Source organism: Mustela lutreola, chromosome 1 (assembly GCF_030435805.1).
Source record: "Mustela lutreola isolate mMusLut2 chromosome 1, mMusLut2.pri, whole genome shotgun sequence".
NCBI classification, from domain to species: Eukaryota; Metazoa; Chordata; class Mammalia; order Carnivora; family Mustelidae; genus Mustela; species Mustela lutreola.
Genome location: NC_081290.1, coordinates 102,882,314 through 102,905,849, shown reverse-complemented (window position 1 = coordinate 102,905,849; position 23,536 = coordinate 102,882,314). Strand labels below are relative to the sequence as shown.

General features: G+C 33.7%; 1 protein-coding gene and 1 long non-coding RNA gene across 3 annotated transcripts in view; one reads left to right on the top strand and one right to left on the bottom strand.

Moving 5' to 3' along the window:
* TBCK (TBC1 domain containing kinase) overlaps window positions 1–23,536 on the bottom strand; it is a 211,745-nt gene that overhangs the window by 105,289 nt on the left and 82,920 nt on the right. For both annotated transcript variants that reach the window (XM_059171534.1, XM_059171529.1), the window contains exons 13-20: window positions 20,463–20,512; window positions 20,143–20,272; window positions 19,049–19,147; window positions 17,186–17,248; window positions 16,559–16,685; window positions 15,320–15,370; window positions 13,522–13,605; window positions 33–118 (exon numbers count right to left, since the gene is read on the bottom strand). In XM_059171534.1, the coding sequence (XP_059027517.1) occupies window positions 33–118; window positions 13,522–13,605; window positions 15,320–15,370; window positions 16,559–16,685; window positions 17,186–17,248; window positions 19,049–19,147; window positions 20,143–20,272; window positions 20,463–20,512 (690 nt within the window). The remainder of the gene's footprint in view (window positions 1–32; window positions 119–13,521; window positions 13,606–15,319; window positions 15,371–16,558; window positions 16,686–17,185; window positions 17,249–19,048; window positions 19,148–20,142; window positions 20,273–20,462; window positions 20,513–23,536) is intronic.
* The window catches only part of LOC131829607 (uncharacterized), a 198,999-nt gene that overhangs the window by 112,716 nt on the left and 62,747 nt on the right, over window positions 1–23,536 (top strand). The window lies entirely within an intron of this gene.

The following is a 23,536-nucleotide window of genomic DNA, read 5'->3' as shown; positions in this document are numbered from 1 at the left end:
ACCTAGGTTCTATTAATGTCCCAAGTACTTACATCTGGGATAAATCCAATCTCATTGAGATGATTGCTCAGCTCTGGATCATGGAATGCAATCATCTGTGAGAACACGGTCAGATACTCTGAAATGAATAATAAGTTTAAGACAAGCACCATTTTTACAGAATACTTTAAATAAAGGCATTAAATTCATAGACATTTGTTTTATTTACATTTTGAGTGATATTTAATTTTTTCCATGAAGAAAATATATTTTAGTAAGCTAATTTTGTTTTATCACCATTTTAATCACTTACTGCTAATTATTAAGCATACCAAAAAACTATGGCACAACTTACTTTCTACCTTCTGAACTACTGGTTCATTTCTTAAATCATGGATTACATACAGGTATTTTCCTACTAAATTCATCATACGTTTTCTCTCACAATATTAAATCTGTCTTGCACTTATTGTATCTTCAGAAAGTGGAACAGATACTTAAATAAGGAACAATACTTTATAAGCAATCAAAAGTAGAACAATTATGCTTTAATTTTTTTATATTCAAATATAGGCATTTGTTCCAGTTCTAATGTACTTCCATCTAAGGCTCTACATTACCCTATTTAGGAATAAGAATTAGCAAAATCTTAATCCGAAAATAGGCACACAGTACACAATTAAAAATACTTGTTGTCGATTCTAATCCTATTGTAATTCATAAATTTCAGTTAAAATATGAGGAATATTTCCTTATTTTCTCCATTCCTTCAACAAATTGCTTTTCTTGTCAATTTACTCACTATGTTCTAACCTAAAAAAGATTCTGGCAACCCTCAACTCAAGGGCAAGTAAACCATACTTTTACAAAGCAAAAAGACAAAATTAACACATATTTTAGGAAGTTCAACTTTTTTTTTCTTTTTGAGATTAAATGACAATAACTCCATAAAATGAATAGAATTCTGCCTTATTTAAATCTAATGGTTACTATGAAGACAAATAATAATAAAGGATTGAATAAATATGACTTATTTTTGGTAGTTAAGAACAGACGGCTCAGGGAGGTTTCATAATGTATTTAGTATTATTCTCTATGACAGAGCCAGGTTCATAATTCCTAATGGTGTTTTTCCTGCTGTGCCAAAAAGAGGCATTATTTCAGAAGAGCAGAAAGTGTGAGTTGTAGAAATATTGGAGAATGTGGTAAGAAAAATTCCAGGTTATCTGTGTCTTTCTGAAGGAAGACAGACATTCACTATTTCCCAGGGATTCCCCTGGATATAGTATGGACGATGCTGAGGAATTCAGCATGATGATGGAATGAGATATTTGTAATGCAGAGAAGAGAAAAAGACTGAGATGGGAAATTTTTAAGCTTGTTTTCAATTGCAGTTTCATTATGTGAATAAATTGTACCTTGTTATATTTGGTTCAAAACAACAGTTCTTTTAAGGAAACAAGAGCTATATAAAATTATATTTTAAAACTTTGGCAAATCAATCATCAAAACTGTTACCCTTTATCAAATAAGGTCAATACTTAAACTACTAGTATTGTAATTTCTGAGCCATCTCCCATATTCAAATCTACACTGCAGTTAGATGCCTGTAAATATGGCTCTTATATGCTGTCACATGATAAAATAAAGTACTTCCCATATCTTTAAAAAATGACAATAACTTGGGACGCCTGGTTGGCTCAGTTGGTTAAGCAGCTGCCTTCGGCTCAGGTCATGATCCCAGCCTCCTGGGATCGAGTCCCACATCGGGCTCCTTGCCTGGCAGGGAGCCTGCTTCTCCCTCTGCCTCTGCCTGCCATTCTGTCTGCCTGTGCTTGCTCTCTCCCCCCGTCTCTCTCTGATAAATAAATAAAATCTTTTTAAAAAAATGACAATAACTCAATGAATCTTTTCTCTTAATAACTTCAACTCCTTCTTCCAGTAAAGTAGGAGAGCAAACCAATTATTTGGTAAAAATAACCTATAAAAATAATGCCTGCTTTTTTTTTTTTAGTTCTTAAAGTACCTTATTTTTCATATTTCCAGGAATAGTACTAAGTCTTTGACAACCTGTTAGTATAAGTAGCCTTCTCCTCTTTTCCTCAATGGAAACTTTGCTTCTATTGGGTGTTTTATGTAAGCAATGAATCACTAAATTCTATTCCTGAAACTAATTTTATAGTATATGTTAACTAACTGGAATTTAAGGAAAAACTTGAGAAAAAAAAACAATAACCCTCCCAACCTTGATCTAATGACAATGCATTTTATAATTATTTACCTATAAGAAATGATACATTTGTACAAAGAGAAGCAGCAAAAAGTACCAAAAAGAAAAGAGTAGGTGGTGCTGTATTCAAGACCGTGATAAAGCTGATTTCTGGATCTAATTTGAGCTTTTACCCATGGGTGTTGGGTAAAGAATAGGCATTTAATCAATATTTTTATTGATTTGATGTTTACTCTATAGCAACAGAATTCATTCTATCTATCCACTGTCTCGGCTTTTCCTCTAAGAACAAGAAAGACACAATTCACATCACCTTCAAGATTTACAGACTGAAGTGAAAACTCGCTGGATCCCAATGTCTCAGGAACTTTTGGGTCTAACTTTTGCTTATTTATCTTTTTTCTACCTCTAATTAGCAATAGTATGTTTACAGTCCTAATTTACCCGGAAGCTAGAGGTATATAACACCAATAATCACAAACATTCAGCTATATGTTGATGAAAATATATAGTTATTAACTTTTAAAAAGTACACTTCATTTTAAACTAGAAAGTCATGCCTCAGGCAATTCCCCACAGCTATGCTCTAGTTTACTAAATATCATTCTTATCTTAGCCTGATAAATGATAGTTACTATGTGGTATTACATGGCTGAGTAAGAATGGACTGGGGAAACCTAATTCATAATGAAAACATATTCCTTGCATTCTGCCAAATATTCATAGTGGATTTATGATACATGATATGTATTATAATTGCATATGTATACATATATATGCATATATATACATAAAATACCCACAAATACATATGTATTTTTATAAAATACACACAAGTATGTATATCTTTATATATTATATACTACCTATCATCTCATTGAAATATAAGTCATAAGGCTGGAAAAAGTTTTGGTTGCTCAAGACAGGCTTTGGAATGAGATATACTATGGTTTGTTATATTCAGAACAATTTTTTTAAAGATGGGATATGGTGGAATTGATGAAGTCAGCACTATGTGATATTTTAAGTTATTTCAAAATGTACTTAAAAGGGCTGGGGAGTAAATTTTTAAAAATTGAAATGCAAATGTCCTTTGATTTATAAATCAACCTCAGATAATTTAAGGGTAGTTCAGAAAAACAGAACAGTAGTCAAAATAAAGAATTTCAAGGATATTACTGCTGACTTAAAATGTTCACAGGACATTTTAATTGTAATTTCTAATAATGAAGATATACATCTGAGCCATAATATAACCCCCTACATAGTATTTTCTAACAAACAGGTGACTATGTAATGTTAAATGTTATATTATTCTTTAAAGAAGAAAATCAAGATCGGAGGGGAGGAGCAAGAAGGCAGAGGAATAGGAGACCTAAATTTCATCCTTGGTCCCAGGAATTCTGCTGGATGGTTATTAAACCATTCTGGACACCTATGAAATCCACAGGAGACTGAAGAAAAGAATAGCAACTCTATGAACAGAAAAGCAACCACTTTCTGGAAGGTAGGACAGATGGAGAAGTGAATCCAAGGTGATATTTGAGAAGACAGAATGCGGGGAGAGGGAGCCTCCATCAGCTGGCTACCACCAAGGGTCAGAGCAGTAGAACACAAAATCAGAACTTTTAGTTAGAAGTCTGCTCCACTGAGGGATGTTGCTCCACTGGCTAAGCACGGGTGGAATCCTTGCTGGGACCGTGCGGTCTCAGGACCCTCAGAGGGCAGAAGGTATACTGGAGCAAATTACGGCAGAGAACAACCCTAATTTGGGGAAGGAAACAGGCATCAAAATTCAGGAGGCATAGAAAACCCCTCAAATCAATAAAAATAGGTCAATACCTCATCACCTAACTAAAACTTACGGGTCTCAGAGACAAAGAGAAAATCCTGAAAGCAGTTCGGGACAAGAGGTCTGTAAACTACAACAGTAGAAACAATAAATTGGAAGCAGACCTATACACAGAGACCTGGCAGGCCAGAAAGGCCCGGCATGATATACTCAGAGCACTAAGTGAGAAAAATATGTAGCCAAGAATACTATATCCTGCTAGGCTGTCACTGAAAAGAGGAGGAGAGATAAAGAGTTTCCAAGACAAACAAAAACTAAAAGAATTTGCAAACACCAAACCACCACTACAGGAAATACTGAAAGAGGTCCTCTAAGCAAAGAAAGAGCTTAAAAGTGACAGACCAGAAAGGAACAGATACAATATACAGTAATAGTAACCTTATAGGCAATACAATAGCCCTAAATTCATATCTTTCAATAGTTACCCTAAATGTAAATGGGCTAAATGCCCCAATCAAAAGACAAAGGGTATCAGAATGGATTAAAAAACAAGACCCATCAGTATGCTATCTTCAAGACTCATTTCAGACCCAAAGACACTAACAGAGTTAAGGTGATGGGGTAGAAAACCATTTACCATGCTAATGGACATCAAAAGAAAGATAGGGTGGCAATCCTTATATCAGACAAATTAGATTTTAAACCAAAGACTATAATAAGAGATGAGGAAGGACTTATCATACTTAAAGGTTCTACCCAACAGGAAGAGCTAACAGTTTTAAATATCTAGGCCCTTAACATGGGAGCAGCCAATTATATAAACCAATTAATAACAAAATCAAGGAAACACATTGGCAAAAATACAATAATAGTATGGGACTTTAACACTCCACTCACTGAAATGGACAGATCATCTAAGCAAAAGATCAACAAGGATATAAAGGCTTTATTTATTTTTTTAAATTATTTTAAAAGATTTTATTTATTTATTTGACAGACAGAGATCACAAGTAGGCAGAGAGGCAGGCAGAGGGAGAGAGGAGGAAGCAGGCTCCCTGATGAGCAGAGAGCCTGACACAGGGCCATAAGAACAACTATACGCCAACAGATTAGAAAATCTGAAAGAAATGGATGCATTCCTAGAGACATATAAACTATTAAAACTGAACCAGGAAGAAATAGAAAACTTGAGCAGACCCATAACCAGTAAGGAAATTGAAACAGTAATAAAAAAATCTCCCAGCAAAGAAGAGCCCAGGGCCAGATGGCTTCCCAGGGGAATTCTACCAAACATTTAAAGAAGAATTAATACCTATTCTTCTGAAACTGTACCAAAAAAACCAGAAATGGAAGGAAAACTTCCAAACTCATTTTATGAGGCCAGCATTACCTTGATCTCAAAACCAGATAAACACCCCAATCAGAAAGGAGAATTATAGACCAATATCCCTGATCAATATTGATGCAAAAATTCTCACCAAAATACTAGCTAGTAGGATTCAACAGTACATTAAAAGGGTTATTTGCCACAACCAAGTGGGATTTATTCCTTGGCTGCAAGGTGGGTTCAACATCTGCAAATCAATCAGCGATATACAATACATTAATAATAAAAAAAAGAACAAAAACCATATGATTCTCGCAATAGATGCAGAAAAAGCATTTGACAAAGTACAGCATCCTTTCTTGATCAAAACTCTTCACATTATAGGGATACAGGGTACATACCTCAATATCATAAAAGCCATCCACAGCAAGTGCTATTCTCAATGGGGAAAAACTGAGAGCTTTTCCCCTAAGGTCAGGAACACGGCAGGGATGTCCACTATCACCACTGCTATTCAACATAGTACTAGAAGTCCTAGCCTCAGCAATCAGACAACAAAGGAATAAATGGCATCTGAATTAGCAAAGAAGTCAAACTCTCACTCTTTGGATGATATATTTCTTTATGTGGAAAACCCAAAAGACTCCACCCCAAAACTGCTAGAACTCATACAGGAATTCAGTAAAGTGTCAGGATATAAAATAAATGCACATAAATCAGCTGCATTTCTATACACCAACAGCAAGACAGAAGAAAGAGAAGTTAAGGAGTTAATCCCATTTGCAATTGACCCCAAAACCATACAATACTTAGGAATAAATCTAACCAAAGATGCAAAGAATCTATACTCAGAAAACTCATGAAAGAAATTGAGGAAGACCCAAGGAAATGGAAAAATGTTCCATGCTTATGGATTTGATGAACGAATATTGTGAAAATGTCTATACTACCTAGAGCAATCTATACATTTAATGCAATCTCTATAAAAATACCATTAACTTTTTTTCAAATAAATGGAACAAATAATCCTAAAATTTGTACAGAACCAGAAAAGACCCCAGATAGCCAGATGAATGTTGGGAAAAGAAAATGAAAGCTGGTGGCATCACAATTCTGGACATCAAGCTCTATTACAAAGCTATAATAATCAAGACAGTATGGTACTAGCACAAAAATAGACACATAGATCAATGGAACAGAATAGAGAGCCCAGAAATGGACCCTAAGCTCTATGGTCAACTAATCTTTGTCAAAGTAGGAAAGAATGTCTAGTGGAAAAAAGACAGCCTCTTCAAAATGGTGTTGGGGAAATTGAGACAGCCACATGCAGAAGAATGAAACTGGACTACCTCCTTACACCACACAGAAAAACAGACTCAAAATGGATGAAAGACCTAAATATGAAATAGGAATCTATCAAAATCCTTGAGGAGAACACAGGCAGCAACCTCTTCCACCTCAGCTGAAGCAACTTCTTCTTAGAAACATTGCCAAAGGCAAGGGAAGCAACGGCAAAAATGACTATTGGGACTTCATTGAGATAAAAAGCTTTTGTGCAGCAAAGGAAACAGTCAACCAAACCAAAAAATAACTGACAGAATGGGAGAAGATATTTGCAAATGACATAACAGATAAAGGACTAGTATTCAAAAATCTATAAAGAACTTATCAAACTCAGTACCTGAAGAAAAAATAATCCAATCAAGAAATGGGCAGAAGACATGAACAGACACTTCTGCGAAGAAGACATCCAAATGGCCAACAGACACATGAAAAGTGCTCAGCATCACTTGGCATCAAGGAAATACAAATCAAAACTACAATGAGATACCACCTCACACCAGTCAGCATGGCTAAAATTAACAAGACAGGAAATGACACATGTTGCCAAGAATGTGGAGGAAGGGGAACCCTCCTAAACTGCTGGTGGGAATGCAAGCTGGTGCAGCTACTCTAGAAAACAGTATGGAGGTTCTTCAAAAAGTTGAAAATAGAGCTCCCCAGGAGTACAGGAATTGTACTACTGCGGGTATTTACCCCAAAGAGGTAATAAATGTAGATTCAAAGGGGTGCATGCACCCCAATGTTTATAGCAGCAATGTCCACAATAGCCAAGCTATGGAAGGAGCCTAGAAGTCTATCAACAGATGAATGGATAATGAAGATATGGTATAGATACACAGTGGAATATTATGTAGCCATCAATAACTGGAATCTTGCCATTTGTAATAGCATGGATGAAGCTCTTAGAGGGTATTATGCTAAGTGAAATAAGTCAATCAGAGAAAAATAAATAACATATAATCTCACGGATATGAGGAATTTGAGAAATAAGACAGAGGATCATAGAAGAAGGGAGAGAAAAATGAAACAGGACAAAACCAGAGAGGGAGACAAACCATAAGAAACTCTTAATCTCAGGAAACAAACTGAGGTTTGCTGGAGTGGAGGGGAGTGGGAGGGATGGAGTGGCTGGGTGATAAACACGGGGGAGTGTTTATCTATTGGGAGTGCTATTGGGAGTGCTGTGAATTGTCTAAGACTGATGAATCACATACCTGTATCCCTGAAACAAATAGTACATGATACATTAAAAAAAATTAAATGGAAGGAAAAGAAAAAAAAAATCAAGATTTTAAAAAAAATCTCCCTTAGACTTCAGGTGAAGTTTAATATCACACTAATGCACAAAACCACGTCTAATATACTTTTTTTGTGTGTTTTAATGAGACTTTATACCTTTTAATTTTCTGCAGTGAGATATAAAATAAAGTCTTTTTCCCTTTTAATCTTTTCAGATTAAAAAATTCTTATACATCTCATTTAAAACAGTTTCTTAATTCATTACATACTTTTAAATGACAGTGTAAGGCTTTTGTATGACACTACTGTATTTTTGTACAGCTACTTATAAATAAGTCATCTGTTTTCAAAAACAATTTCATAAAATGGATACAAGATGAAATTTCAGTAAGTTCCCACATATGGGTATCCTTACTTTTTCCTTTCTAAGTAGTCTTTCTTCTTTCATTGCCTTAGATGGGGTAAGGAGAAGGTGAAGGATGATAGGGGAGAGATTTAAAGCAAGAGATTTCCTCAGCTCCCAAATCAAAGATAGCATTCTTGGTTCTAAAAGTTCTGTAACTATATGTTATTTTCCATTAGGCATTGAAGATGCTAAGTGTATGTAAATATGCAGAGAGTCATAAATCTCTTGTCAAATAAAATGTGCCTAAGCTAATTCATTTGGTGCCATTTGGATGCATAGCACTCAAAAGAAATCAAAGTTATTTTTCTGCAAATGAACCCAAATTAGATTATCTCACATCTCAAAGTTTGCCAGTTGTAAAATTTGGCTTGCTATCTAAAACCACAAGAACAAGCATCAACCTTTATGTCAAAAAGAAAAGAGGGGGTTCAAAAGAAGAGAAAGATAATTTTCAGGCCTATACTTGTCAGCTATTTTCTTTTTGGTTCATATACCCTGCTCTGGTAAATATACAAACAATCTCACTCAACAGTTTTCATACTATTTCTATTAAAGGCAGAACATTTTCAGTCTCAGGAAAAATATCCTTAGTCACAAGATGTAAGACATTCTGGAAAACAGCAAGGTTGTAAGTTCAATGTATTTCCTACTCTCTCCCAATATGTTATCATTAAAGCCATCCAAGACAAAGATGTTTATTCAAACCAAAACAAGCAATGCACTGTTTTTCCAAATGCATAACCAAATGCATCTCCCTCTCTTTTTCTTATTGTTTGATGAGAAAGGAGATTTATATTAACTTCCTATTTTGACAGCTGGCCTTTAGACTCCAACTTTAGTCTATCTTCCTTCTTCCTTCTCTACTCAAAAACTTACTTGCAGCGTGACCATACATCCTGATTACATGGAGAGTTCCAGTTGCCACCAGTAGGTGCAGTGTCTGGTGCAGTTAGTGTGCCTTTTAAACTCTGAAAAATACCCCTGTTTAGTTACCCAGCCATCCTAGCTAAGTGGTGTACTACATTAAATAATAGAGACATTACAGAGAAGACAACATCCTTTTCCCCAACGGATTCAGAAACATGTACAGGAAAACAGAATATTGGGAAATTTTTCACGCAATTTTATTTCCTAGGTTTACATGGTATTTCTTTCTCCCTTTCCCTTTCTGACTTACAGAAACAACATTTTCCAAATGTCCAAGTGTGAATATTAGTTTTGTAAACAGTACAAGAGGGACACCTGGGTGGCTCAGTGGGTTAAGTGTCTGCCTTCAGCTCAGGTCATGATCCCAGGGTCCTGGGATTGAGTCCGGCATCGGGCTCCCTGTTCAGCAGAGAGTCTGCTTCTACCTCTCCCTCTGCCTGCTGTTTCCCCTGCTTGTGCTCTCTTGCTCTCTCTCTCTCTGGCCAATAAATAAATGTTTCTAAAAAAATAAGTAAACAGCCACAAGAATGTTTAAAGTTGTAGCAAAATTCCAATGGCTGTTTTGGTGGACAACATACAGCAGAATGACTCTGAAGTAGTATAGTTTATAAGTTTATAGGCCAATTTTCTAGGTTGTTCCTTCCTTAATTGAAAAAAGACATAAATGTATATGTAAGGACCTATTTAGCCAGAGTGCTTCCATTTGCTTAAACAATAACTTTGTTGTTCCTACAGTAAAACTTAAACTGTCCCTGCCCCCGTTTCCCCCAGGGGACTTATTGAAAAACAAGTCCAGGAAACAAGTCCCAGGTAACAAAGCCCAAATACAAGGGTGGGTCAGGCCAGGTGGAGACATCCGATGGGGGGGGGGGCATACTGTCTCCCTAGCTCCCAAGGAATAAGTGCCCTGCCCTTTGGGTGCCTTTTGGGCGCCAATTCTGACCAAGGTGATAGACTAGTTCAAATGTCTACTATAGGGCAAACTGTAATTCAATTGGTCACTTATGTGTGACCTAACATGACTGTGCAGCTTTCTCTGTGTGTTACAATCTCATTAGCCACCTGTGCACCGCCAGGCCCAACCACATGGCCTATGCCCTTAAAGGCTAGTCTGTAAGGCAAAGAGGGGTCGCACTCTTTGTAAGAGACACAGCCCTGGCCAGTTGGTTTGATTCTTGATGCTTGGCATGGAATAAAGCTTTGTTTGACCTTCACTTTGTATCAGTCTCACTCCTTTAATCACGGACCCATTAGTGGGGGACCTTTCAGTATCGTTGAGTTTTCCATATAGGATTAGTTCCCATTTTTAATAATTAAATGGCTGCCTTTCTTCGCTGGCCTAAAGCTGCCTTTTTTTCCTCTTCAATAGCCTAAGATATGTCTGTCCTGCAAGTTATAAGCGTGTTTTCCAATATCTCTGCAACTCTAACCAATCTATCCCTTTCAGATCCCTCCACCTTTTTCAATCCAGCTGGCACTCTAAGGTTCTGAGTCTAAGAGTAATTTTAAGGATCTTAATTTAGAAGTCCAACCTTGAGCTGTTTAACCAGTGTATTTTTAAAAAAATTCCTGTGTATTGATACTTTATCAACTCAATAGTAACATTACTGGGGATTAATTTGATAGTGTCAAAAATGATAAAGACTATTCATTTAGGCTAGAAGTTAATTTTTTATCTTCTTAAAAATGTCTGCAGGTAACAAGTTAATAGGATCATGGTAAACAAACAAAACAGGGTATTTTGACTAAACAGGTAATTTTTGTCTCTTCTGTAAGAGACAGAGCATTTTAGAATCTTAGGAATATGTAAATACTGTATTTTGTGAAAGATTTTAAAATAAAAAACTTCCAAATTCTATTAGTATATAATTATAAAAACAAATAGATAACATTTAAAAGTGCTATCCAATATAGAAACTGGTTTCTGTAGAGACAATTCAGTGACTCAATGAATATGCAATTCTGCAAATAGCTATTGATTGATTTCATATGATATACGGATTTTTCAAATCTTATGGGGGAAAAAGTGTGCATATGTTATTGATGCTAATCCAAAATCAATGTCACTTTGAAGTTTAAAGCTAAAAGTACTACATAACAAAAGGGGAGGGGAGACCACACAAAGAAGGAAAACAATATAGTGAGAGCCGAATATTTCTAATTCCAAGCCTAAAAGAAGCATTTTGAAGAAAACTAAACTACTGTTCTTTCATAAACTTTAGTAACCAATAATCAGCATCCTGTTTCATCCAATCCTTCAGCTTTTTTTGGCCTTCAGGCATCAGATTTGACTACTGGTTATTTTATCAACCTATTCTGGACTTTTTTTTACTACAGTTCTCTTCCTTGCTCTGTCTTAAGGATTTCTTTCTCCCTTTTACCAAGCAAATTCCTACTCTAATTTCAAATTCATCAATAAATATCACCTTTCATGAAACCTTTCTAGATATGCTGTTTCCTTTGCTACCAAAAAGAAAATTTGAAAAAAAAACAAAAACCCCACAAAATAACTTCCACAACTTCATCCTCTGTGCTAATATAGCAGTATGTATATTTATTTCATTGACTTATACGTAGTTATTTTCATAGTTACTTCCTATATTACACTATGAAATCCCTTGGAAAAGGACTGAGTGTTAATTACCTTAGGAACTTCTATTAAGTGGTGCCTGGCATTGAGTCAGTGCAGAGCAATTACTTACTGAATTACTTACTTGAAATTGCTTTTTTTCTTTTTCTTTTTTGAAACTGCTTTTTTCTTATATAACATATGGTCAATACAAAAACTGAACAAATAGATACCTTGTTTACTGTCTCTTGGGAAAATATACATGTTCATCATAATATTAAAGAACATTTATTGCAGCTTTGAAAAGTTTTAAGATTAGTTACCAATTCAAGATTTCAAACACAAATTTATAGAAATTATACGTGAGAAAATATTAACATTAACAAAAATAAACTTTAACTAATTGTATAGTCTCTTAATTATAATATTAAATGTTAAAATATATTACTGGTTAATCTAACAAATTAAGAGTGGTTTTCGCCTTTCTGACTAAGTCCAAATTCACGTTGTGGATATTATGGTCTCTCTTGTATTTACATGAAACAAGATCTTGTCTTGCTTATTTGTATAATAAACCTTTTTAAAGTGTATTTAAAAAGTTTGCAGCTAAAAAGTGTAAGAACTTACCGTTTTCAAGGAAATTCATTATCAATATAAAATATATACATTCATCTGTATTTTAAAACAATTACTAGAAAAATGAAACTAAATTTTTAGAGGTAAATCCTTTCTGTATTTTGAAAAAGGAAGCTATAAAGAACAACAACAAAAAAACCCAAATATAATAGAAGCTATGTATGGCCCTCTGAGAGCTAGCCAATTAATTTTATAAACTCTGTTTTTTGTTTTATTATTACAACATATTAGTCACCATACTTTTTTTATTATACAAATTCTGTTTTGATTGCTTTTATTTGAGGATTCTCCAAATATCTTTATCTTTCTTAAAGTACAGTAATCTGGCTAGGCAGTATGCTTTAATAGAGGCCTGATAAATTTGGGAAAAGATGTTTTCCAGGCTTTATATAGGAAAGTTCAATTAATATTATGGGTTCATATTAGCTTTAAAAATAATAGCATTATTTCTGACTTTACTTAACTAAAGATTAAGGAATCGCATTTTGTGATGCACAAATACTTACATGAATATTTTCTATCTTTAATCTTTTCAGTTTGTTTTGGTCACTATTTGGTAAATTATTTGCATCATATAGTCTCTGAAATCTCTTGGTATCATTCAAGGTGTTACTAAATTCACTCATTTTGGATTTTGCTGGAACCTTAAAGAGTATACTGCCAATTCCATAATAAACATTACTGATAAAGGTAATAAGGAAACTATGAATAAGTATTGAACATATCTCAATAAGATACAAGATATATTCTTATAATACATAACTTCATAAATTCTCAGAAGTTGACATTACATGGCTCTTGAAGTTGGATGGCTTTACTAAACTAACATAAAAGCAAAAAGCAACTTCCTTCCTATAAACCATATTTGTCTTTGGTTATAGTAGTCATTAGAAAAATACCGTAATTCTTTATGGACTTGGAAGAAAGAGTAAACCTAATGGTCTCTTTATGGGTTTTAGTGATGGACTATTACCATATTTTATTGGGTCACAATCATAAATTTAATTTAGCATTGGTTATTTTTGACTTAAGAACTTACTCTGTAAAAAGACAAGGAAAGACATTTGCTTACCTTGTATTACATGTGAGTTGTCTTTCAAGAAGAAGTTATACAGGTATTTGGGGATAAAAGCAGACATACATGCATAAGCCAAGGCTAAGAAAGAATAAGGCAAAGATATATAGCAAATTAGTTAAGGGGTAAATGGTCAGTAGTCACTCAGCACACAAACCTTGAATCTACTATTAAACAAGAATAATGTTAACAATTGATGGAAACACAAAATTAAGTGGGAGAGAACCCCCTATCTTTTAAAACAGAAAATATTTTGGAATGACAAAAGATAACCATCCTAGTAATTTTTCAGTTTCAAATGAGTATGGCAATCTTTATCCCACAACAATAAAAACTTTTATTATCACAACATCATACTTAAAAAAAATATCTAAACTTGGTCTTTATTAATGAGTCATACAGACCTCAAGATCCTTAATTTTTTTGATACAAACAAAAGAGTCTGAGAACTTTGAATTTAGGAGCTCTAGTCATAAACTGTTCTTTCAAACAAAGATCTCTTAATATTCTTGGATCAGAATGTGTAATAATAGACTATGCTTAACTAAACATAGCAAAATCTCTGGTCTAGATTAATGAGTATTGATGTCAGAGAACAGTGCATTTTAAAAATCACTCAAATAGCGAAATTTTAGCTCTCTGGTATTATGCTATCTCTAGACTCAATTCCTGAAATCTCTGTAAATTCTGACCTGAAATAGAATTTATAAAAGATGGAAATCCAAGATTCAGACTTCTAGAGATTTATGCTATATAGGGTAGCAGCCTAGATGTGATATCATTAGTGATTAGAGTCAATTAAATTTAACAAATATTTTTTGAAAAACCTACTATAAAAGAGGCATTATAAGAGAGGGACAGAAAATTAAAAAGCTGTCATTAAAAAAAAACTTTTAACCAAAGAAAGGGTTACTATGTTAGTATATAAATAACTAAAATATAAAACATATAAAAGATAAACTTCCAGAAATATAAGGTGCTGTATGGGTTCAAGAGGGAGAATTAGAAAAGTCTTCATTAAGAAATGATTGAAATGATTGGAGAAAAAGACCACTATTTATTTCTTTACAAACTGTTTAGAAATTATACATATACTAAAACTAGTTTCTAAAGAAGTCAAAATTTTCTCCAAAGTTCATTAAATGGCACAAAAGAAGATGAATTCATAATCAGATTCCCCCTAATTTTCTAGTCACTGTCTTGTTACAACGGAAACTCTAGTAATAAGTTAATCTTTCACATCCTCTAAAATGAGTCTAACAGATTATTTCACAGAAATTTGCAGTATGTAGGGGTGCTCAGTCGTCAAGAATCTGCCTTCAGCTCAGGTCATGATCCCAGGATCCCTGAATTGAGCCCCATATTGAGCTTCCTCCTCCATGGGAAGCCTGATTCTCCCACTCCCACTCCCCCTGTTTGTGTTCCTGCTCTTGTTATCTCTCTCTCTGTCAAATAAATAAATAAAATCTTAAAAAAAAAGAAATTTACAGTATCTACTAGGAAGAGATCAAGTACTCCACAACAAAAACAAAAACTGGGCGCTTCGGTGGCTTAGTGGGTTAAAGCTTCAGATCAGAATCTCAGGGTCCTAGGATTGAGTCCTGCATCAGGCTCTCTGCTCAGCAGGGAACCTGCTTCCCCCTCTCTCTGCCTGCCTGCCTATTTTTGCTCTCTCTCTCTCTCTGTGTCAAATAAAGAAATAAAATATTAAAACAAACAAACAAACCTTTCCTATTTGAATAAAATATTTTAGGAAAATATGTACAGTGATTATTTACATGATAAACAGGCTTACCTTCATTATTGAAATTTAAATATAGGAATGGAGCACAAAGTGAATCAAGACCTGATGGAAAGGAGTTTGGGGTAAAGAAATCAGTAAATAAAGATCAGTATAAGTGTATATACATACCTTATTAAGTTCCCTGAATTACTTCTATATAGATTAAGCATTTTAAGTATTACTCATCCAGAAATATATTACACATCATAGTGTAGTGTGAGGAGTAATTGACAATGACTGGCACATAGTATATGCCCAATACAGATCAGATACTGTTATTATTACCTATTATTTTGAGTTAAAGTGAGAAATACAGTAGTCGAAAAATGTAAAATTGATAGAAGGCTTGGACTATATAGTCTCATCTCTGACCCTAGGTGATCCTGGCAATCATTGTAACATCTCCAAGCATGTTTCCTTATCCTGGAGATGGAAATTTGTCTTACAAGTTTCTCTGGGATGATGAAAAGCAATCTTACTAAAATTGTACAGTAAAAAAAATATGTTACATATGTCTTTTATTCATAATAATGCTGCTCATACGTTATCATGTTGAAGGGAGGTAGGTACATAAATCTATCTATAATTTTTAGGAAGATACGGAACTCTAAAAGGGACAAGGCTAGGAAAAATAATAGCTTTGTTTTAAGTTTTGCCAGAAATTGAGATTTAAAATAAAAAAAAAAAAACCCTACTGTTCATCACAGCAAATTAAAAAATAGAACTGGGAAGAATGGGCATCTCATTCATGAATTTATCAATGACTACAAAAATAATAATGAGAAGGGCTAAAAATGAAGGACATGAAACATTAAAGTTATTTAATAAGAGAGAGATAATAAATAAAATAAGCAGTATAGAGTGGTATCCTATTCTCCAGTTCCAGGTTGTAAATCGTTAAATGACAAGAATATCAATTAACCCCAAATTATTTATGGTATAATATTATTTTATTATTGCATAGCATTAAAAATAGTGTCCCCAAAGAGTACAATAGCACAAAGGATTCTTCCTACTTTACTAATCAGTATTATGGCAAATTGTTTCATTAAATATCATGCATTTAAAGATATCCACTATGCATTTAGACAAAGTTTTAAAAAAAGTTCTCTCAAAAAATGGAAAACCAGTAATAGCTTTCCACAAAGCTAAGGATATTTTGATAATTTGTTTTAAAATTTTAAATTGTCAGTCATGCAACATGCTTCTGGCACTTCAGAAAGAATCTTAATAATGGGGGGAAAATGTTACCTTGCCAATACACAAGATCAGGATGAGACACAACCCAGGCTTTTAATACACGCCTAAATTTTGCATGACCTTCTGGTGATGATAATAGTTCATCATACTGATGACACCGAGGAATATCCACTTCAATCTGTAAAACAGCAAAACAATAAGGTGGAACTGGAATAGAGTGATCTCCAATAAACCTCAAGATGAGGAAAAGGAAAGAGTGTATCCTGAATATCAGAATAGACCATCTATATAATCCTGGTGTCTGAAGTTTTTAAACTTTATATTATTCCTCTGGAAATACCCAGAAAGTTGTATGTATATTTAAAAAAAAAAAGGCAAATTCATTTTATTGAAAAGGCATATATTAATAAAGTTTTCAAAAAACCTTCCTTTACATCCTGGCCTAAATAAAGGGCAAATTCTTCAGATAAAAAAGTACAATTATTAGGAAAAGTTACTTGGTCTATATACTCCTTTAGAACAATTCTAACTCATTAACTTGTGAGTAAAATAAGAGCATGCGTATATATGCATATGAAGGCTGCTGAGTTTCGTAATTAAGAAAATTCCTCTTGCCCTTCTAAAATTTAAAGATTTGGCAGAATTATCTTGGGTTGTTTAAGAAAATCTAAATCGTACTTGTCTATCTGTAGGAATTGGAGTATCTTTATCAATTGCATCATACTTGGCATGAATAGCCCCCTGCAAAAAATAAGAGAAGATATATTAATTTATCATATCTTTAACAAATTATTAACTTAGACAAAATATAGTTCTTAAAAACATCTATCTTTGAAAATAAACCCAATTATAGATAGGCACATTCAAACCCAGAGCATCTTCTTAGAAAATTCTTCACATCTTTTACAATCTGTGATGAAAGTCTGTGACAATTTACTATTTTGCTAACTCAGTCATTTGAATTATATGCACAGGAAGACAAGTACGTTGGAAGAGTCACTTAATGAATATGCTTAGATATTCTCCTAGTCCCCAAAACACAACACAGCTTTGTTGTGCTCTATTCATTGCCCTCTCACACACAGTAAGTTTCATGAAGAAATTAAAAAAAAAAAAAATGGGCGGAGTCATCCTTTGAGAAATTTTCCTGTTAAAGTTGGAAATGAAAGCAAAAATAAAATAAAATTGTTTAAAGGAGTTCAGCACCAGAAGGAAGAGGTTTGGGATAAATTAAAGAATGAAATAAAGAGATCACTTATATTTTCCATTTATACTGTTACAGAAAGAATGATTACATAAACTACTTCAAATTTTGGTCATGTTCTATAGGATCAAGCACAGAACAATTCTTAATTCTCTGGTTTACTGTTATGGTAGAGAAAGAGCTAGGAATTTGGAGTTCAAACTCTGATACTACATGCTATTATCAGCATCTCGGGCACATCTACTTTATGAGACATTTGGACAAGCTGACCTTGGAAGTAGTCTTGAATTTTAACATTTTATGGTTCTACGATTCTAATTATTACCATATGGTAGGAAAAAAAGGCATTCTTATTAAGCAACCAACCAAACTCAAAGATATTTGTAGACTTTCACCAAAGAAATCAGGAATAAAGGAAGGAATTTTTTCAATAGAGAGTTCAAAGGATTAAAAATACTTGGGAGAATTTGCACACAAAAAATTATGTAAAGATATCTATAAGAGAATACAGGGAGGCAGGATGACAAAGAAATTGACAGGAAATGCAAACATAATGGCAAAGATTTGGCCCATTACCATGACTGCTGTCACTAAAGTCTCTGTTAGTACTTCAAGTCAACTATAATAATGTGACACCTTGCCTCTTCTCACTGCCACCCATAAGGTACCACAGATGATAAAGTAGCATTTTTCCTGGAAGCATGGTGCTGGGAAGACAGATGTGCCAAAAGGAACTAAATTATATTCATGATTATTGACAAGGTTCAAATTAGAGTGGAATATTTCTCCTTACACTAAGCAGTCCTATTTGCTTTTTTCTTTTTAAGGTTTTATTTATTTATTCAGGAGAGACAGAGAGTGAGAGAGAGACACAGAGGGAGAGAGAGACAGAGGCAGAGGGAGAAGCAGGCTCCCCACTGAGCAAGGAGCCTGATACGGGGCTCGATTCCTTGACCCTGAGATCATGACTTGAGCTGAAGATAGATGCTTAACCAACTGAGCCATCCAGGTGCCCAGCAGTCCTATTTATAAATGAACATACTTTATAAGCAGGGCTATATATTTATAACTGATATGTATATTAAAATATTCAATTTTTTAAATGAATAATCAATATAATTTGAGTCCCATTAAATATTAAATAGCATAAATGTAACAAGACTTCATATTTTTCTATTCTATTCTTTTCCTCTATTCCTTTCACTAAAAATTGCAAAATAATCTTAATACTCAAATTTTACTACATAATTTTCTAATAACTTGGAAAATATATATTCAGAAAGTACTTTCCTTCTTTCTTAACATGATTGATCAGCTTCTAACCTCTTCTTTCTTACCTCAACTCCCAAAAGAGCAGCCCAGGTTAAACCTCTCATAAGAGGAGGAATGTCAACTCTTGCTTCTTTCCAGATTTGATTTTTTTTATACGGATAAGCCTATAGGTAAAAAAAGATATGAAAAATAGCTCAAGTTACTAAGTGCCTTCTTTCAATCTAAACAATTCTGAATATACCAGTGATAAAGTTGAAGGTGACCTGCAATAAAGTTCCAAGTATCTGAAATTATTTCACCTGATGTTATTAATACATATTAAGTTAGCAGTGGAATAGTTCCCTACCTCTGTAAATCTTATATAGTACAATCAAAGAGAGGAGCTGAATTTACTGTTTTTAATCATCCCTCTCTATTTTGTGTTCTGAAAGAATTATGAATGGATCCTATGGAAAATAATATTCTGAACCTCATATGTTAAATAACATATAAGACACTTTGTAAAATACCTAGTAACATGAAGTATTCAGTAAATGTAAGTTTTATTATGGTTTTACTTCTATAAGCTTGCATGTAAATTTGTCTTTTTATAAATTTGTACTTCAGGAGGAATTTCTAGAATAGAATTAATACGACATAGGGTATGGATCCTGTTAAAGGCTCTTAATATAAAATTTAAAATAGCTTTATAGAATGTTTTAACCAATTTACACTTATTCCAGAAGAATGAGAGTTCCAATCTCAATATACATTTCCTCACTTTGCTAATTCAATATGGAAAAAAAGTTTACTTTTTTCAGTCCTAATAAGGATACATATTTTAGTAGATTTACTGACTAGTTTTATTTCTATTATTTTTTAATCCATTTCTCTGTTTCAATGATAGTCCTTTTCCCTACTGATTTTTAAATGTTTTTTAAATATTAAAAAAAGATATTAAATATCTTTTGTCTAATGTGGTTTTGCATAGATTCCTTCATCTTGTTTTTACTTTTTAGTTTTATTTACAATTAACATGTATCATTTTTACTATTAATCAGATAAATGGGTCACAAGAATTAGTGTTCTCATGACATCAAGATTCCCTAAGAATTACCAATGAAATAAAAAAATAAAGATTGCATATGGACTCTTTACCCCTTATGCTTTAGAATCCTACCTTTAGCAGCCTGTCAAAGAGAATGATTCTGTTTAGTTGGTACTCTGTGTCCCTCTCTCGGATGATTAAAGGGAGAGTGGCAGCTGCAGACAACTCATTATTGCTGTTTGAATGAGGTAAATTAGACTGGCTATAATAGAGAAACAAGAGCAGAAAAATTGACAAAACATATAAAATAAAAAAACCCGAACATCACATTTTTGTATCTTCCTTAGGAAAAAATTTTCCAAAAAAATATGCAAGCTTCTTATCAATATAATAGAAAGAGAAAAGAAAAATAATGGTAAAAAGAATATATATATATATATATATATACTCACTCATCTTCAAGTAGTGGGTAAAATGCTTCTCCACCAACATCTTTTAATCTCTGAATTTAAAGAGAAAATATTTATGATACTTAAGATCTGAGACAGAAACACTGATCTTTATTTAAAAGGAAGAATAAGGTAAAATTATATATTTATAAAGATATCAGGAGAACTACAACAGAATTTAAAATTCATTTATTGTAAACATGCAAATACATCATGCCTGCAGTGATTAAGTTTAGCTATAAAGAATATTCTTTGTTTTTTTATTTTTTTACCTTCAGGGAGTTCTCATAAATGTTGCATACCTATTATGATAGTTTTCTAAACAGGATGCAGAATTGCTAAAATTAGTATAAAATTGAATAAATGGATAAAACATTTTTTAAATTATGTGAAGTATATATAAAAAGGTACTTTTTAATACACATCCCTTAATTTAGAACTTGACTCCAATTTACTTCTGCCTTGATATTAATACAAACTAAAACAAAAGTAAGGTGCTAAAAAAAGGATTCGGAAGAATTTCTCACATCATACGTTGAACATGCATGACTCAAATAGCTGGTAAATCAGCTGACAAAACTCAATTTTCTTAATTATTTTTTCACAAACTTATTATAATAATGTTACTCCAAATAATACCATTGCCAGGATTATAGATATTCTTCAAAAGCATAAGGCAGCAGGCAATAGTAAAGTAAAATCTAAGACACATCCTAAGTAGGGTGATTAAAGTTAATGCCATCTTGCCTGCTCCTCTGCTCTTCAGTTCAACTTCCAACTCGAGGGCAGAGTATCTGCTCCTCTGGGGATTGACACAGAAGTTCAAGCTCTGTGTGTAGCCAGCATTGATCTTCTGTTGATTATCATATGATCTCCCTGATATGAGGAAGTGGTGATGCAACATGGAGGCTTAAGTGGGTAGAAGAAGAATAAATGAAACAAGATGGGATTGGGAGGGAGACAAACCATAAGTGACTCTTAATCTCACAAAACAAACTGAGGGTTGCCGAGGGGAGGGGGTTTGGGAGAAGGGGTTGGGATTATGGACATTGGGGAGGGCATGTGATTTGGTGAGTGCTGTGAAGTGTGTAAACCTGGTGATTCACAGACCTGTACCCCTGGGGATAAAAATATATGTTTATAAAAAATAAAAAAATTATAAAAGCAAAAAAAAAAAAAAAAAAAAGAATTATTGTGTACTCACCCATGTGAGTTAGCCTCAGAATTTTTTTTTTTTTAAAGACTTTATTTATTTGAGAGAGAGGGAATGAGAGGGGTGAGGGGCAAAGGGAGAAGCCAGCTCCCTGCCGAGCAGAGGGTCCGATGTGGGACATGATCCTGGGACTCCAGGATCATGACCTGAGCTGAATAGCCTCAGAATTTTTAAAAGCCGAAGAAAAATCTTTTACCCACAACTGAGAATCTGGCAAACTCTTATTTTACGCCTGGCTTTTTTCTAAAATTTGATGTGCTGTAGATTTATGCCATTTTTCCTCTACACTTTTAGGTGTTTCTTTTGTGGATTGAAATTCTAAGTAGAAAAATAAGATTTTCTCAAATTTTACCCCATTATTAATACACACATTGTTTTAAAATTTGGGTTTTACTGTCCTGAAAGTCAAAATATTACAAGTAACTTTTCTGCTTTTTTTTATATTAAAAATGTAGCATATTAAAAGTACAAAAAGGGCAAAAATACAGAAAAGTAGAAACAAAAATTATTTGGTTTCCATATTATTTTTAAAATCAGCAACATAAAAATTTTTTTAAATAATCATAGATAAAAGTATTTTAAATTTCAAAAGTGGAAATGTAAGGTCATTGAGAAAGTAAAATTGAAGCCCTGTATTTAGTTAACTGGTGTTCATATACTTTGATTATATTTAAAGAAGCAAATTAAGAGTAAAACCAAATTGGTCAAAACCATGGATTTGGATGTAATTTATTGTTTGTTGTTTTGTACTGCTACTTACTTTATCTACTATACACATTCTTTTCAAAGAGATGATAAGCTTAGTGTATTGTGTAGTAATAATTATAGATTTAGATTTTCTATTCCTTGCATTACGGCAGGTAAGAGATTCTAATTCCCTCCTACTACTTAATATGTAAAATACTAACAGGAAAAGCCTAAAAATATAAGGAAAATCAATGATGTGAGACCCAAAACTGGGCTTAGAGATAAAGGATATATGCTAGAAATAAAATATATTGATGATCATGGCCTAAGGTTTTAAGCACAATGGGACAAAGACTTGGGCATCTGATTAACAGGCAGCCAGACTGGAGGAGACCCTGCTATATTCAAGAAAGAACTGGGTGTGTTGGGGGCAGAGGGGAGGACATCCAACTTTAGCCAGCCTGAGTGATTGATGTAGGGAAGAAGAATACCCAATTCAGATTCCTTTTAGCTGTCCTGTCTCTCCTAATAAGGTAAGGAGGGAAGCTGAGAAGCTTTGTATAAAGGTCACAGCCCAGAGACACAGGTTTGCTAAAGGGCTGAGACCTAACCATAGGACTACAGAACTCCTTCCCTTCCCTACCTTAAAACCCATGTCAATAGAGCTCCAGTAAAAAGGGGATTCCAGCTGAAAGAGCTGCATGCAGGTCTCAGACTGTATTTTAAAAAGTCTCCAGGGAAAAAAAAAGTCTTTAGGGAAACCCAAAATCACCAGGGGGCATAAGAGCAAGGATAGTTGAGGAAATTTTAGTCTCTGACAAAAAAGCACACATAGTAAACAGCTAGATAAACACGACATTGTGAGCTAAAGGCCTATTTACCGTAGTTCTTTTTATTGGTAAATCATGTTAGGGTTTCAACAAAAAATGGCAAGGCATGCTAATATGTGAAAAAGACACTCTGAAGAAACAAAGCAAGCCATAGAACCAGCCTCAGATTTGTCAGAGAGTTGGAAATTATAAGGCCAGTAATTTAAAATAATTCTGATTAATATGCTAAGGGCTCTTAGGAAAAAAGCAGAAAGCATGCAAGAACAGGTGGGTAATATAGGCATGGAGATAGAAATTCTAATAAAGAATCAAAAGATGTAACCTATGTGTTATAGAAACCTATGTGT